The 17,985-nt window shown below is 41.6% G+C and overlaps 1 protein-coding gene across 2 annotated transcripts in view; it reads left to right on the forward strand.

Moving 5' to 3' along the window:
* Nucleotides 1–17,985, forward strand: part of TRPC5 (transient receptor potential cation channel subfamily C member 5) — a 106,637-nt gene that overhangs the window by 65,020 nt on the left and 23,632 nt on the right. For both annotated transcript variants that reach the window (XM_074601035.1, XM_074601036.1), the window contains 4 exons: nt 1,992–2,328; nt 5,510–5,649; nt 9,675–9,997; nt 14,368–14,563. In XM_074601035.1, coding sequence (XP_074457136.1) covers nt 1,992–2,328; nt 5,510–5,649; nt 9,675–9,997; nt 14,368–14,563 — 996 coding nt within the window. The remainder of the gene's footprint in view (nt 1–1,991; nt 2,329–5,509; nt 5,650–9,674; nt 9,998–14,367; nt 14,564–17,985) is intronic.

Raw genomic sequence — 17,985 nt, forward strand, 5'->3', positions numbered from 1 at the left:
CTGTTATAGCATATAAAATACATTCACAAAATCTAAAAATACCTACAGAAATTAATGACTTTATCAGACTGACCAACTAATTTTTCCTTTTGCTTGACCTTGGTTTAGTCATTTTGAACATGGCAGTGATAGTCCTCTGCTGGTATAGAGCACGCCGAGAGCAGAGCATGAATAGTCCTCCCAATATTGGACTGGTTTGGTGGTGAACGAATATTTAAAAGATATGGATGCGTGCTAAAGCTTTTATTAAGAAATTGTCTCTTTCACATTGAATCTGATCTCCTGGTGACTAAGACCTATGGGAAGTTCTAGGTACAAACGCTTTACACATGATGAGAAGCTGTCTCATAAACGCACATATGATGGCTGATTCAGTATTAACCCAGGCCATGTCTGCACCGAGTGCAGTAGTGTCTACAGAGGAGCTTCTGCCAGGGTTGAAAAAGTCATCCCAATTTGGAATAGCAAAACAATAAGATGGGTACTCCTGTATTCATAAGCCTGTTCCTTTGCTACCATGGCACAGTCCTTCCAAGAGCTGCTTTAAATTGTAGTGGTGAAAGAGTGCTTTGCCTGATAATATCTTCCCTGAGGGGGAAGAAGATCTTGGTGGCACTACATCCCTCCCAGACAACGCTTTTAGATATAGACAAATGTAAACAGTACTGTCATCTTCAGGTTACTGACTGCTTTGAGTCTCCTTTATAAGAGAGGTCCTTGATAAATGCTGCTAGTACTACTGTGTCCCCTGGAAGCGTGACTCTTTCTGATAAAGCTGTGACTGATCATAGATGTGGTTATATTGTTACAGGAATGTGTTTATTGATAACTGTACCCATGCTAGGACAGTTTTTCTGATTTAATCACACCAAAATAAGTATAACAGGCAACCTCAGAACGATAGTTGAGATTTTCTTTTGAACTTGCAGAGCCCAGTGAGAAATCCGAATTTAGTAGATCAGAAGTATAGCTTCAACAAGATGGATTAGAAGTCAAATACATAAGGAAACACACAGATGTCTTGGTCTTGCAGACATCTCTAATTAGATATGGGTCTGAAAAGGTTTGAAAACCGTGGGGCTGTCCAGGTATAATCAGGAACATAAAGTCTTTTGGCATAGACCAGAAATATTTTGGCTTGACTGTGAAATTCCAAGGGCTGTTAGGTATTAAACAGTCTGAAGTAGCAACCTGAGCATGTCTGGTATGGAGTCTCTGAGATGCAATAAATCACCATCATAATGCTATTTTTTTTACAGAGTGAAAGTAAACTTTCAAGTGTCACTTTTGGTACTGTGATCAAAGGTTTCTTTTTTCCTCTGCTTAATCTCTTACATTTTACAACTTCTCTCTTCCTTAATAGCGAGGCACATTTACAAATGTGCTGTCCTGCTTCCCAACAGATGTCACCTGGCTGAACTTTACATTACTGCATGCTGTCTCATGCCCAGCCCAGCCCACACACACATATGCTGGCCTCCTTGCACAAAACCACGTGCGGCACCCCACACACTTCTGGAGACATTCTCTCTCCCTCTCTCTCACACACACACTCTCAGAGCTTTACACCTTTTCCCTCTTATCTCATCTTTTAGTCACCTCTTAAAGATGCTGACAGTGATTTGAGACAGACAAAACCTGAAACATTCTGAAAAAAACCATGTTGAAACAGAAACACATGGGAAGAGAAGAGCTCGTAGTAACTTCTGTTGTATCACTTTTGCACGAGGCTTCATGTGTGGTGAAGTGACTGATCTACATAAGGATGCTTCGAATAGAAAAGACCTCATAGAGGAAATCTTAAATGCTGTGTAGAAAAACAAGAGTGAAATATTCCTCCTTTCTTCCCTCTGTCTCCAAAATATGCTTTCCCACCCCATAGCCAGCCCCAAACTTAATATGAGGGTCTGTGTGGGCTCTAACACATACGTGAGGGGGAGTGCACATGAAGTACCAGTCAGTAATAATCTTTCTTATTTTTTCCTCCTCAGTTTGTTGCTCAGCCAAACTGCCAGCAGCTACTAGCAACACTTTGGTATGATGGTTTTCCAGGATGGAGGCGGAAACACTGGGCAGTAAAACTCTTGACCTGTGTCACCATTGGACTGCTATTTCCTGTGCTATCCGTGGCATATCTGATTGCACCGAAGAGCAGGCTGGGACTGTTCATTAAAAAGCCATTTATAAAGTTTATCTGCCACACCGGCTCTTACCTAACCTTCCTCTTCATGCTTCTGCTGGCATCGCAGCACATCGTCAGGACTGACCTTCACATGCAGGGACCACCTCCCACCATCGTGGAGTGGATGATCCTGCCCTGGGTTCTAGGTAAATCAGAAACACAGAAATGCCTGACTCACACCCATGGCAACTGTGTGGAGACTCATTCCTGATCTCAGTATCATCAGCATGTAAAGAGATTTGGCATCCAGCTTCAGTAACTGCATAAAACAGCTGGGCTCCTTCTGGAACAACAGATCCTGTTGGCCTAAGGCTTTTCTGCTGTTCATATTGCAGTCTGACGTGCCTTTAGACATGAACCTGAGTAAACTGCAAGAGACACAGCCCTCTCCCTGCTTCCCCCATGCTCCGTGTGAGGAACGGGTTAGGAATTAGCTTCTGGGTCATACTAATAACAAATGGTGTCACTTCTCATGCTGGTTTAGTTCTGTTGGCTGGTACATGCCAGGAGGCAGCGCCGAGAGCCTGCCTGTTCTTCCACCTTCTCACTGATCTGGTTCTGGAGCCAGTGAGCAGGTACCAGGCCTGTTTATTCCTGGGCTCCCAGACAGCCTACAGGAAGGCAGAAAAGGGAAGATAAATCTCACTCTGCCTTATGCCTCTCTGCTGATAAACACTGACCAAGTCAATATTGAGAGCTCTAATATAAGCAGGAGAAGGATGGAGTATTTATTATCAGACAGCTAAACATAAGGCTTTTATTCTGATCTGGCTTGGGCAACCACAGCTGTGAAGAGAGAGAGATGTCTATGTTCCTGAGGGCAGGATGTACGGGTGAGGTAGTGAGACGGGGTGGGAGAAAGCAGATAGAGCAACTGAGGGAGAAGAGCAGAGAAGCATAATTGGATCTATTTTTGACGAGAGAGAAGTATTTACCCTTTCAAACTGAGCTCCAACATACCTGCGAGTGAAAACCTGTGGGTTCCACTAGAAGCGTGATCTCTCCTCTAATTAAGCTCCCATCTCCCTTGCTGTGCCATTAACATGTAGCACCATTGTGAGCTGGTTTGTAACTAGGAGCCTACTCACAGGCAATGACTTTCACACCTTTCTAGCTTCTGTCTATACAGCCCTGGACATTTCAGTGCAAAACCCCAAAGTCAGGTAACAGTGAATTGCCACTCTCTAGTAGGGGGTCAGTGTCTGGAGAGCCACACTGATGCTTTGTGAGGACACCTCTCCCAAATCTCAATCTTTGGAGCTCACCTTCCGGCTCCTCAGTGCTTCTCACAGGTCCACCTCTGCTTTCCTGTGCCTGCTGGCTCCCCTCTCCTGGTAACACAGCTCCTCCTTTCTGTAGCGGCTCTGGATCAGGCTGGTTCTGTGCTGAACGACCCTAGCTGTTCCCTGTGCCAAACCTAAAATTGCTGGTGGAAAATGAGGAAAGCAAGTAAGAGTTGCAAACGTTCACAAATCACTTTCCATTGTGACCAATGCATATGCTCCCTGCATAGCTCTGCCACAATTTACAAATGGTAACTCAAGCCTCGTTATCTCGTTAAACTGATTTATGGCATTGAAATGCATGTGTTAGAAGAAACTTTAGAATGAGCTGAGGAGGTTAAATGTCTTTTCTGAGTTTAGGTGATCTTTCACTTAATCCTTAACTTCATGGTTAAAATTGAGGGAAATGGTAGGCATTTCAGCAAAGTTGATTTGCAGATGAAAGAAGGATAATCCATTAAAAAAACGCCTTTGTTTCAGATAAACAGGGATATTGTGGGACTGTTTATTAAATGGAGAAATTAGAACAGTTTCACCAGATTAAAGGTTATTATTTAAGAAATATCTTCCACTATAAAAGGAGAGAACAGGCATGCACAGCATTGCTGTAACTATAGTAACCAGCAATGATAACTCACTATAAATACAGTGTATGAATTCTTCAACAGGCTCCTCTCCATTGATTTGTTTTATTTTATGTTTTTGTGTGCACGCAAAGATTTGGAGGCAGCTGTAATAAAATTACCTTATTAACGTTGACTTTATGCTTGCCTGACCATTGACCTGCTGGCCGGCAGCTGAAGAGCTAAGATTGGTATTTGGATACTTGCAGCAGTTAATTTCAACATTATCTGCTCTTCAGATTGAACTTTCAGGTCCTAAAACTTGAGTTGCAAGTAGCATTTCAGTGACCACTGCAGTATCCTGTGGTTAGGTATGGGCAGCAATTTGGGTAACTATAATGCTAATGCACCTGGAGGTGTATTTTGTTAGTTTTTCTTTTCACATGTTTCAGGTCTTCATTCACGTAAATTGAGTAATTCAAAATATCTGTAGACTCTAGAGACATTCTCAGAAGCATGTAGATGATGAAGGAGCCTAGCTGCCATTTGCTTCTTAATGATGCTTAGGCTCTCAAAAACACTTAAACAGTCAACAATAAACTTACTTAAAATTAGAATTGTGTGCCAGGTGAGTTTAGCAGTCTGATAATGAACTTTAGAAGCTGCCCCTCACCCCTCCAGCTGCTAGAAGGTATAGTGAAGGTTAGCAAGTGCCAAAGATTATTACCAGAAGGCATTTCAGAGTTGAGATCATGGGCTCATATCCTTGGGAACAAATATTCACCTCGCTAAACCCATACCCATATTTGACATTAGGTGAGTCATTGCTGAGAGATGCGATGCCAGGCTGCAGTGCCCTTTTTCATGCTGAGTCCTGCCTTTTTTCACAAATAGTCCCTATGGGCTTTTTGGGCAGCAAGATGCATAAATACAGTGACTGAGCATAGAGAATGAATTTACTTCTTCCTTCTTTGGTGTGATATTTCCAGGTCAGGGAGGAAATGTACTGGCACGCTGAAGCTGGTACTGGTGTTGCATGTTCTGCAGAGAAAGTCAGGAAAAATCAGTTCCGTCCAGCTGAGCAATGAATTACTTATAGTTTCTATGAGAGCAGACAATCTATTAGAAACTATACCAAATACAGTTGCTTAAATAGTTTATTCATGTACAACAAATTTAATCTGAGCCAATCCACTCACACTAGTTATAATTAACATATGTTTCAAGCAGTCTCCTTCTGTGTATATCTGGAGCCCTGGATATGAAACCTTGGACTTTTTCATATCTCTCTAGACTACATTCCCCACAGAGTTGTAAAATGTCTCATAATCAGCAGTATTATACTTTGTAGAAGACAGGAGGGATGAGACATTTTCTCCAAGCTGTTAATTTAGAATTGTCTTTCACTACATCAGATATACACAGTGCTTTAATGGCAAATAATACCTCATCATGACAATTATCTCTTTTTCTTTCTACAGGTTTTATCTGGGGAGAAATCAAGGAAATGTGGGATGGTGGATTCAATGAGTATGTACATGACTGGTGGAATCTGATGGATTTTGCAATGAACTCGCTCTATCTTGCAACTATCTCCCTTAAAATTGTTGCCTACGTAAAGGTACAGTGACTTAGGAGAGAGAATTTGTAACTTGCTTGTGAGAACTGTAGTACACAGGGTAGAAACTGCCAAAATCAAAATTGCAGATTAAAGAGAATAGCTGCTTTTCAAGCAGTCCAGTTTTGAAAACTCATATGGAAAGTTTATTAATTTGTTTAGAGAATGATAATCCTCCTCATCCTGACTCTTTGATTAAGACTGAAGTAGATTGTTTGGGCACTGGATAGAAATTTACAGACTTGCTGTCCATTTTGTAGCTACTCAGTTGCCCAAGATACGTTTTGTTTTCCATACTGATACTGGACCTCTTTCAACAATGCTAGGCATAATGAAAACATGATTTTTAAATAGAACAGTAAATGAAAAACAAGAATAAGGTTATCTGAAAACATTGTCAGCCAAGATTTATAATCTGTAGTCCTACAGACCTGTAGATTACTATTCATAAGTTTGGGAAAAGTCTACTAAGAAAAGCAAGCGATCTAGTAAGAAGCTTCCATCCAATATAAAGGAATCAACTTATTCTCTTCAATATATAAGTTTAAACTGTAGGCAAGGAAATGACAAAGGACCATGCTGGAGCTTTGACACCATGTAGATTCTTCACTGTCATGTTCCAGTTGTGGTGAGAATGCACATCAGAGCTCCTCCTCAAAAGCACCTTTGACATTTATAAACTTCTGATGCTCCAAGTTAGCATATGCACGTGTTTTGAACCCAGAGGATGGCCTGAAGCACTTTCCTTCTGTCTCTCTTTTTCAAAGACGCAGACAAGACACAGATGGCCTCCTGCAAACTTCCTTATGCAGTGGCTCTCTTTGACTTCGGTTGGAGCTGCGTGCTTGGCCCAATTCTTTTCTTGGTGTACTCAGCAGTAAATTCACTATAGTTTGTGTAATTACACAGGTGTAAATCAAGTAACTGGAGACTGCTCCTTGGCCACTTCTGCGCTTTCTAGTTTTGCTGTGCTGCTGTGTTGGGTTTCCCCTGGTAGAAGAGTACTAGTTCTTTTAGCCCAGCTCCTAATAACCAGGACAAGCACTTCCCCAAAGCAACCTTGTTTAGTCTCGCCCTAGCATGTGTGCAGGCAGAGAGTTTCCTCTGAGAAAGAAGGAGAGGAGAAAATTTCACAAAGCTCATTGACTCCAAAATGGCAAGGCTTTTATAAAAAAACCTCTTTAGCAAGCAGTTCTGCTATGGGGCCTTTTTAAAATCCAAAAGGCTGCATAGTGGTAAGTTAGTTTTTCAAAGGGAAGAGCTTTAAGATAGTTGCTGCTCCCTGAAGAGGCAGCTCAGTAACAGCATCAAAGCAGGAACAGATTACATCTTTTTTCTCCCAACATTCAGAACCTGTGAGGAAATTAGAGACTTGAAAGGTTGGTCTTCAAACTGTGAGCAATACAAAAAAAAAAGGCTGGAAATAGTAAGATTCACGAACAATTCTTAAAATGTTAACAATCTCATTCCTTCTCTTTCTCACACACAAATTACTAGAAGAGCTGTGCATCCACAGATTTATACAGCCACATACTGAGATTTAAACTCATAAGCAAACCACACCTACAAAGGAAGTACAGCTTTGTTTATATACTCTGTAAGAACTACAGAAACTTGCAGGCTAACTGCAAAGACCTATATGGCAGCGCACAAAAGAATGCTTACAGGAATATATCTGTTAGAGTATAGATTAGACCCACTTGGATTAAACCTGACTGATCTAATAAGGTCTGCTCTTGACGAGGACCAATGTCAGACAATTCTCAGAGGTGCGTAAAGTCTTACATATGAGTAGTTCTGAAACAGCATGCTCACAGAAATTTCCTTCTGACCTCTGTCACTTAGAGGTTGCAGTATGCTCTGAAACACAAGGATTTATAACATTGATAATGGCTTCAAAACCTTTTGCAACATGACTTGTAAAGGTTTTTGTTATTTATAGAACAGCCCCGAGCTGGAAAAGGCTGGTATATATGCCAATATACCATATTCTAACACTTCTTAGAACTTCAAAGGATTACATGGACATTTAGCTTTCTGCCAAATATCAGAAAAATAAATGGCATCCTGACACTAATGTTTTCCATCCTTGTTTTTACGTGGAGACTTTTTTTTCTTGATTTGACTGGTTCCAAGACCTGACCTTAATATTGTCCAATACCAAGGAAATCTTCAGGTTAATTATAGGGTAAAAATACTTTGGTAATCAGTTTTCATTTGCTGCATTTAATTATCTTGTAATGAGGAGGGGTAAATGTGACTGCCTGGTGTAACTATCCTGTATACATCTCTGCTGTGTTTCATCTTTATTTTCTGATGCCTAACCCAAACAACTCCAGCCTTCCCAGATACCCAGCTTCATTAAATATCTCTAAAATTTTCTGTGATGCTAGGCTGCTCCAAAGAGGCTACTGTTTTCCAAGAAAGAATATACCATCGGTTTATAGAGGGCCAAAATATGACCCTAACAAGTTGCTTTAAAAATAGATGTGAGATGAAGGAGACCTTTTCACATACCTTTACATGCAGTCTGTGCTAAACCCTAGCGGAGAGCCCCTGGGCTGCTGTGTCCAGCCAGCATGCAGAAGAGAATCGCCAACAACTGTGCAAATCTGCTCTCTAGGCAGGAGAGGCTTTCTGATCACAACCGTCCGCCCCTGCTGCTGGATACTGGCAAAAAGTTAATGTGTCTGCCTGTTTGTAAACATTTTAAGACCCATCTCCAAATCAAGCTAACCGACTCAGGTCATGATGTTCATGGAGTAAAGAACAGTTGGGAAATGTCAGAAGCAATCAGAGGTCATGCTGAAATGCCTTTGTATCATATCTCAGCTCCATACAGAGGAATAGTTTGAAATATCAACTTGCTTTTAGCTGAGTCCTTGGAAAAATTGTAAGCTCGTGTATTGGACCTTCAGATTTAAATAGAAAGCCCCTGCAAACTCATGTGTTCAGTATGATATTGATACCATTTCCTTTTAAAAGGTACAAAAATTATTTTAGGAGTCCTAAACACACTGGCTACACTATTAGCTATGTTATTCTAAGTACATTTTTGCCTTTTTATACATGTTAAATGAGCAGAGACAAATGTTAAGGGGACAATTATTCCTTGATGTTAAAATGTCTTTGACTCCATTCTGTTGTGCCGGTGTGCCAGAGCAGTTACATTTATATAGCCAGCTCTTTTGTGTTACCTATTTGCATCTGGCTGCACTTTGCGCAGAAAATGCTTCTGCTTTTACAGTTACATTACAAAGCAAGTTAATGTTATAATTGATGCACTCAAACGTATCCAGTGTTTCAGTTGTAATTATGACCTCTGCGTTAGCAACCCTCCTAAAATTGCCATGACAAATTAACTAATAAGAAAATTAATATGAAGAAAGCATTTTGGTTCTGGGCTGTTGGCACTTTTTTGGAGATTACTAGGGAAGTAAAGCATCCACTTCTTATGCTCAATAGTTCATTGCTTTCCTTCTTCCCTCCCTTCTCCCTGCCTCGCATTCTTCCTGGAATGTGCAGTGTTTTGAATGTGCAGTCATATTTAGGAGGAAGAAGAAAAAAAGGTAACTGGAAATTTCTGGCCTGAACCTGCTAAAGGGCATTCTGAACCCCTTTAAATGTTGAAAGAGAAGATTGTGTATGTACCTGTGGACTTGAAGAACCCGCAAACAGTGAACTCAAAATTTAAAAGGCCTGTTTTCTGAATTTAGGCTAAGAACAGCCAACATAACAGAAGCCTCTAAAGAAAAGCCGGTCCCATAGCTACTCATATCAGAGGGTCATAGTCTACTAGGGAGAGTTCATAAGAAGGCATCATTAAACCTAAGTCTCTGCCCTGATCAAGTCAGCTTCAATCCTGAATCCCAAATGTTAGTCTGACAGTAGCTGAGAATTAAGATTTTGAAAGTATTTCTTGTGTCACCAGTACCTGGTTAGTATATATGTGAAGCATTAGTATTAGCAGGTGTGACTCAGAGTAATTACAACATAATTCACTTTTATACCCTTGTTATTTCTTTCAGTATAACGGTTCTCGTCCAAGGGAGGAATGGGAAATGTGGCACCCGACTCTCATTGCAGAAGCCCTCTTTGCAATATCCAACATTTTAAGTTCCTTGCGTCTCATATCCCTGTTTACAGCAAATTCACACCTGGGACCCTTGCAGATTTCTCTGGGACGCATGCTGCTAGACATCCTTAAATTCCTTTTTATCTACTGTCTGGTGCTTCTGGCTTTCGCCAATGGACTGAACCAGCTTTATTTTTATTATGAGACCAGTGCCTCGGAGGAACCCAACAACTGCAAGGGGATCCGATGTGAGAAACAGAACAATGCCTTCTCCACGTAAGACGTCCTTTTCTTTCTGTTTTTAAGGTTGACTTCCAGTGTCCCCTGTCTTACCTGCCTTTCCCTGTTGTCTGTCACTACACTCAAAGTGCCTTTATTTATTCATTCGCAAATATCAGGTGAGCTGGTTGACTATGCGGGAAAGGTGTGAGTTAACTGGGGCAGACATTCTGCTGAGCTTTGCTGTCATAAAGATTCTTAGATAGGTCTGGAAGTGGGAGACAGTTGCTTTAGTTCTGGACCAAAAAGTCTCCCTACATGATCCTGCAACTTAAGTTTTATTATGGCTGCATCCAATTTCAGTATATTTGAGAAAGCAAGTATTCTTTTGCCATAATAATTGTTTTGTCTGATTCCAGAGGAAAGGAGGAGAAGCTAAACAAAATGTAGAAAACAAGGGATAAACTTATGAAAAAAAGGTATTAATAAATAATGTGATACAGCAACAACAACAAACTCACCTAGGCCATTTTTATGCATATATGATGTTGCAGGCTTCTCTGATTTCTTTGCAGTTGGGTGAGACTAAAATCCCAGCAAAATCCTTTTTGCTGGAAATGCTGGTACTTTACTGAGATGTTGGCATGGAAATTGCCGTGATGACAGCTGGCAGGGCTGAAAGAGATAGCACATGCCGAAAAATAACATGAATTGTCTTTCTGATGTATTTGTTTTAATTACTAATAGTGGAAATAATTATAATAATCAGCCCCCACCCAATTGTTCTTGCTGCTTGCACAGTACTTAAAACACAATGTGAAGAGAAATAAATAAAGCACGGTCTAGAAAAAGGCCTACACCCTGCAAACAAGCAAAACAAAACTGTTGTCCACCACTTTATGCTAAATTAAATAAAACTTGTCATAATGCCCAATAATTCTCCACCCTTCCTCAGCTGAAGGCTTGAGGTTAAGAAAGGATTTGTGACATATTTGCACTGTTATCAAAAGCAGATGATGGCTGATGGAAGAGGAGACTCCAACATTGTCCTGCAGGCTCCCTCCTTAAAAGAAGTGGGGGATTTTCATGGGATAGGGTCCAGCCTTACAAGAGCATCATGACCTGGTAGACCAGACGTGCTGCCGTTTTCCACTGCAGAGCAGGAACACCATAGGCTTGATTAATTTTCTCATTAAACCCATCTATATCTGGAGGAAGTGAATGGAACTGCACTGTGCTAATGAAAAACAGAATTAAAGACTTCTGTCTTTTTTCTATTTTAATTGCTTTGCATGCCCCAGAAATGTGTTGTGCTGCCCTTGCACAGGAATTAAATAACAAATACTATTCCTTGATCTGTGTCCATATTGGTGCAGCAGCCAGAGGGAGAAATGTTTGGCAAGTACAATGTTTGTTAAGTGGCAACTTTTAGCTCATGAAGGGTCAAAACCACAAAGTTTGGGACTAGAGCCTGCCTTTCCCTGGAGCTACAGATGTATTCAGTTCTGCATTCTGGTTTGGACCTGTCTCCATTGCAAACCAGTTGTTTTCCAGATTTCACTGTCAGCAGGTTAGCAGAGAACACAACAGCAGGACTGGACGAAAGAGAAAGAGCGTTGGGTCAGCAGGGAAAAAAAAAGATCCTTAAGTCTGTAAGAAGGTATAATATCTTGGGAACTAGAAATTATACAGAACCACTTAACAGAAAGTGTGCAGATCAGCTTAAATACAGACCACAATTTCTCCCACCCTAACATTCAGTTTAAACCCCCTGCCAAGGAGAATGTAGCACAGAAAGGAAATTGAGGGGGCTCAGCCTTTATGGCAATGGTTTGTTTAAAACAAAGTCACAGTGGGAGGGGATCCATTAGGACTGAGGTCTCCTGGCAGGGGACAGAATGCTCTACAGTTACTTTTTGTTTGAGGCTTGCTTAAGAAATTTATTTAGCGTGTTCTTAAAAGTTTAAATAGTCGTTATTAACACCCCCAGTACAAGCTGACATTTGGCCCTTGAGCAGATGCACAGCATGGGTGACTGGCTAAGAACGAGCAACCTGCAAAACACAAAATTACGTTGTTGGGCTGAGGAGAGCAAGCGTGGCTGGAGTGAATTCAAGTCAGAGCTGGTGTTACCTCAAGTTTGCTCATAGTTCATCCCTAATGAAAGAACAAATGTAAAGAGCTTTCAATCAGTACCCTTTGATTCCTACCAGCATTTCTGAGCAGTCACACAATAAGATCTAATTTTGTAAGGGAAGGAAAAGCAGGACGCCGCTCATGTTTGTACAGCTTGTTTAAAATGTGACACCTATTTACTGGTGCATTATTTCCTATTACTCCCAAAGGATGGGTTTAATATTTTGTTGGTGAGGAAATTTTCTGCATCGCAAACACAGATCATGGAAAAGTAATATTCCTTTGTGACAGCAATGAGGTGAAGTCATGAATAATTTAAGGTTTTATGCTTTGGCCTCACCATCCCTTAGAAAGCAGAGTGTCTACTGCTTAGGCAAACAATTTGAAAATATGTTTATTATTGTGGTTCTGGCAACTGGAGGAGGGAGAAGAGAGATTGGAAGAGGAGAAGGGGATGGAGGAAGGCATACCTCACTGCCTGCTGTGTTGTTCTCACTGGAGGGTCACACTGGTCGCTGGGGCCATTTCTCCAGCGGCTGCAGGAGGTCTCTAAGCTGCTGTGGAGAGTGGTGGAGCTTTGAAATTTCTCTTGTTTGCTTAACATCCAAAATACGTTCGGCAGGAGGGCATACTCTCTCAATCACAATTTCCAAAATTCTTTTTTTAGAGTTGCTTCTCTGAAGTAGCGTGAGCCCCACCTGAAACACTGTGAAAAGAGATTGTGGTTCTGGCTTGTCATTAAACACTGAGGAAAGAGTAACTAAGGCTTACTTCTATGTAAAGTTGCAGAAACCAGTTGCTTACTTTTTCAAGGGGGACTACATGTCCACATGAGAATGTATTTCCCTTAGTCTGGGCCCAAATTATTGGTACTTTTACTGCTAATAGTTAAAATAAGTTAAAAAATAGCTAGCTCTCCACCATTTTTTAGTAGAATGCTTAGCATTCTTTGGTTAATCCTTGTTTTAGCACCTCACTTATTAAGTAAATCTAACAAACAACCTGACTTTTGGGAGAAAGGATTTTTGCTTTAAAGAGTCTTCATAATTTTGGCCAGTGAAAAACATGAGATACATCCACAAAATATGAAGAAACTAAATTCCCATATAAAGCATGGGGGTACATATGGAACAGATGCCTGGAGAAGCCGGGAGAACAGATTCCTGGTATGTCAAGTGAAGTATCTGAATTATTTGTACTGATTTTTTTAGTAGAAGCATTTGAAAATACCTACTGACCTCAGACCAAAATGGAAACTCTTAAACAAGTATATAAATGTCATATTTTGATGATATGTCATTTATGCCATATTTTGGACAGCCAAAACAAAGATGCCCAAATAGAGCAATTATTTAGATTGCTGATTATGTATTTGACGTGATTGCGAAAGGTCACTTGTCTCCGGCTGAAGCAAATAGAGACCTGGGATGATCTCATCAGCTGTAAAGCACAGTGAGGTCAGGTCTAGTTCATCTATGGAAAGAAGACTTCAGAAGAAGAAAACCTCTCCAGCTGAATTAATGTGATGACTCTCTTTCATCTGAGTCATTACTGATCAATTGTTGCAGCATGCTATTGAGGGCACTGCTCTGTGGTGGGTGGGAGCTGCCGCACAAACAAGCCACAGCCACCAGCATTTCTGGCCACGTGCATTGCTAACAGACAGGGTCTTAGCACACTGTCCTCGTCCACCTGCAGCCACAGTAATTGCAAGCTCTCAGCGTTTTTTAGAGCAAAGGGGTCAAGCAGACGTGATTTCTTGCATCTCCTACCTCGTGGTGGCTCATTGTTGTGCACTATTTAATTACTACGGTCGTGCTGTACTTGCGGATGGGTTCCCTTGAACATTTAGCCTGCAAACATGTTAACGATGCAGGCGCTGATTAAACAGGAGAGTTTATAGATAACAGCAGTATCACAGCATGGCAATTTTAGTTAGAGGGAATATATTGTGGCTGTTCTTTGCATGTGTGTAGAGTGGAAAAGGGAGCCTTGGGTTCCCTGGGGGCAGTTAGGCTCGTTGCATCTCACAAGGATGTGGACAGGGTTCTCTGACAGGTAGCAAATGTTGTTGATGTGACACAATTCTCACAGGCGTTGGCCAATGGGTCACTGTGGCTGGAATGCAGACTGCTTCCCAGGGAGAATAAACGGCTGTACTGAGCAGCCGCTCTGTGGTGTTCCAGGCTCCCGATGTCTATGTGCTCCCCACCTGAACACCACCTGAACCAGGCATTGTTTTCCATTCCCCAGAGTCAGGTAGCCAAGTAAAAATCTGGTTTTATTTGCAGACTTTTCGAGACCCTCCAGTCACTCTTCTGGTCTGTGTTCGGTCTGCTGAATCTCTACGTCACCAACGTGAAAGCCAGACATGAGTTCACAGAATTTGTTGGGGCCACTATGTTTGGGACCTACAACGTCATCTCCCTTGTTGTGTTGCTGAACATGCTCATAGCCATGATGAACAACTCCTACCAGCTCATTGCCGTAAGTTATCTCATTCTCTCTTTTTTCTTTTATTTTTCTCCACGTGCCTCATCTGTTTAGCTTACAGCAAGTGTGTACCTTCTGGGATGCTGGAGACTGCTGCCTCCAGTTTTTGAAAAGCAGATAGCTGGGATTTCTACTCACTAGCCTGAATCATGCTTGCGGAGGAGGTTTTGCTCTGTTTGTAATGCTTCTTAGCTGGAAAAGGCTTATCAGCTGTCATCTGCCCTCGTCTTCTGAAGAGTAACCTCACTGATCACCTTGTCATTAGCAGCTGATTTACTTTGTAGCAGAGAGGGTATATAAAGGGAAGCCTTCCCACTGCTTCCTGATGTTTGGTTTTAACCTGGGGGGTGGGTGTTGTGCTTTTTTTTTTCCTTTCTTCTGTTACTGTTTTCTCGTTGGAAACTGTGTGTGTCGAGACCCAGTCCTGTAATTTCTTATTCCACAGTCTTCCCACTGAAATTAGATCATTTCCATCTGTAACACCAGCCAGTCTCCTGGCAGCTGACTCTCTAGACCCCTCATCTCAGATTTCTGAGTAACCTCGGTGCAGGATGGATCTGAGCTGAGGCAGCCCAAGGCTGCCAGTTGGCTGTAGAGCCAGTTTCAAACTTAATCTTCATTTGAATGTTCAAAACTGGTCTCTCTACTGTAATCTCATTCTGTGTACCTAAAAACCAATCTGTACATTGATGATTAAATTTGTCAACAGATTGAAAACTAAAGCAGCATGGCTTTGCGTTTTAAGGCTCTTCAGGTAAACTACACAGAAACAGTATGGAAGGAAGCTAAATGTTGTGTGCACAGTACTTAAGGTAAGCCAGTGGGCAGTTGCTTTCCAGTTCTGATGCCAAACATGATAGGTTTAGAGATAGTGAGGTGATGAAGTGTTGCATCCTCTGTGATCAGAAACAGGAGTTTGTGTCCTCAGCTGGTCATTCAGAATTACAAGGCAGAGGAGAGACTTTCTTCTCTGCTTTGGGTGACTCTTGGATTTACTTTAGAAGACGAAGGCTAAAACAGAGGAAAAAAGAACCAGCACCAGCTCTTCTGTTATTTCCATTCCCAGCGTCCTGGACAAATCTCTGGGGAAATGTATGGGTGAGCTCCCTTCCTGGCTAAAGCACACAAAGAAGAGTATTGAGTTGTCTGCATGAATAGGTTCTACAACTGCTGTTTATCATCTGTTGATTCAAGTGGCTCCTAAATTTTGTTATCCAGTCAAACTGAGCATAGACCCAGTCAAATTGGTGATACTTCCAGACATCTGATCTTTATCACGTTAAAAAGTATGAGAAAAACTGGACCATTGACCTTCCAAATGAGCAGAAAAGCAGCTTATCAGACAGGAATCGCTGCTTTATCAGTCTTTTTCAATGCTTCAAGTGTTTTCTCTTTGTGCAGTGCTACTCCTCACATTCCAGGGAGACTGGAATGAGGGGCAGAAAACAAAGATAGTCTCCTTGGCCATTTTCTTCCGTTCCCCTTCCTTTATTGTCATCAAATAGGCTTGTCACTGACACAAAGCCCAAACTTAAGATTGGCATAAGAATAGCAGCATTTGCTATTCACTGGGATACAAACCACTCATCATTCTTTTCCGTGAATAATTTGAGTGATGCAATGACACATTACAAACAATCCCATGTGACTTAGAGAGACCCATCATAACAATTAACTGAAGTGAATGGTCCAGAGCGGACTGTTGTATTAATGTTTTTGTAGATGGAGCAGTTGGGAACAGTGAATTGCTCCATCAGAAAGTATGGTTGTGAGAGACCTGAGGGTAAAGGACTGAACTCAGCAGATAACCTAGGCATAACATGTAATTCAGCATGTGCCCCCTACTCAGAAGAATGACAGTGGAAATGGTACAGGATACTTCTTTGTCACTTACGCTGTCATATTGCAAATGCTGCTGAGAGCAGTGACATTTCTTGGGAAGGCAAGAGGCAGTCACTTCCAGCCTCTTCTGCAGTGCACGCAGCTTGTTCTTTGAAGCTAATATTTCTGCATGCTCACAGCATTCTCTCAGGGACAGTTTTCTTCATGAGTCTTCTAAGGGCAAATATCAATTAATCTCTTCCCCGAAGAAAACAACTCATTAATAACTGCTGAGCTTTACAACTGTGGGTCATTTTTTAACCTCCTGTAATCGAGTCTACCCCTTTCTGAATCACAGTACACTGGTTGCTAGACTGGGCATTTCTTCCTCCTGGTATTTATATTACATTGAATGTGCGTGGAATGACAGCATTCCAGAGATGGAGGAAGAGAAAGGACGCAGAAGCCCTTGGAGTGGGGTGGAGGTCTTCTTCTCAAATACATCAGTAGGAAATCTTGTGCCATGTGCGTGACTGCAGAGAAATAAAATGAGCTAGACATCAGGGATGAGAGTGCATCTCTGCTCGTTGATTTCCCTGCAGTGGAGTGGTCAGGACATTTTAATTAATTCCACTTGTTAATGAGCCAGAGTGGCACTGCTGCAATGCAAACAGTCTTTCTCCCCTTCTTCCAGGGACAAATATGTTTATGTGTTTGTAGCAGTTATTCTTCAGGTTAGCTTTTCTCCATTGTCGCCTATATACATGAATTTCTGCTGTGAGGTCAGAGAAAGGAGAATCCAAGCTGCTCTTTCTTCACTCTTCCTTGCGTCTCCCCAGTATGGGGTTTAGGGCTTGGTCGTTAATTAAGCACCGTAGGCACACAGCATGAAACCACAGGGTATCTGCGGAAGACAAAGCAAGGCAAGCAAAGAGTAAAACCTCCACACAGCTTTGAGTGATTCCTGACTCACAGAAGGAAGAATTTTTCTGCCATAATTTTGTTGGTTTTTTACTAAGCTATTTCAGACTTCAATAAATACATTTTTCTAGGGGGTACCCTGAAGCAGTTTCAATCTTGATTTTTTTCATACAGTCCATTTTTCTCTTTTGCCAAACCATTGTCAAGAGCTGGTTATGGGAGACACTATGTTTCACTGACAAAGCACACAAAATCCAAATGCACACCGAAATTTCCATATGCTTTGCGCTGTTTCAATATGTGAAGATCAGAATGTTCTATACAAGCAGCACAGAATGCAACTGGATGTTATGCACTGCCGGGTCTCTCATCTCAAAACCTTCCCGGACATGACAGAAGTGCCATCACCTGATGAACAGAAGAGGAATGTCACGATGACAAGAGGAAGGACAGTGGAACTTATCTGAGAGTAGCCAGGTGGCTCCATCATTTGTAAGTGGCAGAAAGTAACAGAGTGGGTAATGAGGACACTTTATGTGATAGGCTATTTCTCATGGGATTGCCACTTGGCTGCATCTGAAGTTATACAATCCTTCTGCCAGTTTGTAATTTTTTCAAAACAATGTGATAGTGGGTGTTACTGGGGGTCCTAGGGTGCAGGTGCATTTTGGCCT

Source organism: Larus michahellis, chromosome 9 (genome assembly GCF_964199755.1).
Source record: "Larus michahellis chromosome 9, bLarMic1.1, whole genome shotgun sequence".
In the NCBI taxonomy this organism is placed as follows: Eukaryota; Metazoa; Chordata; class Aves; order Charadriiformes; family Laridae; genus Larus; species Larus michahellis.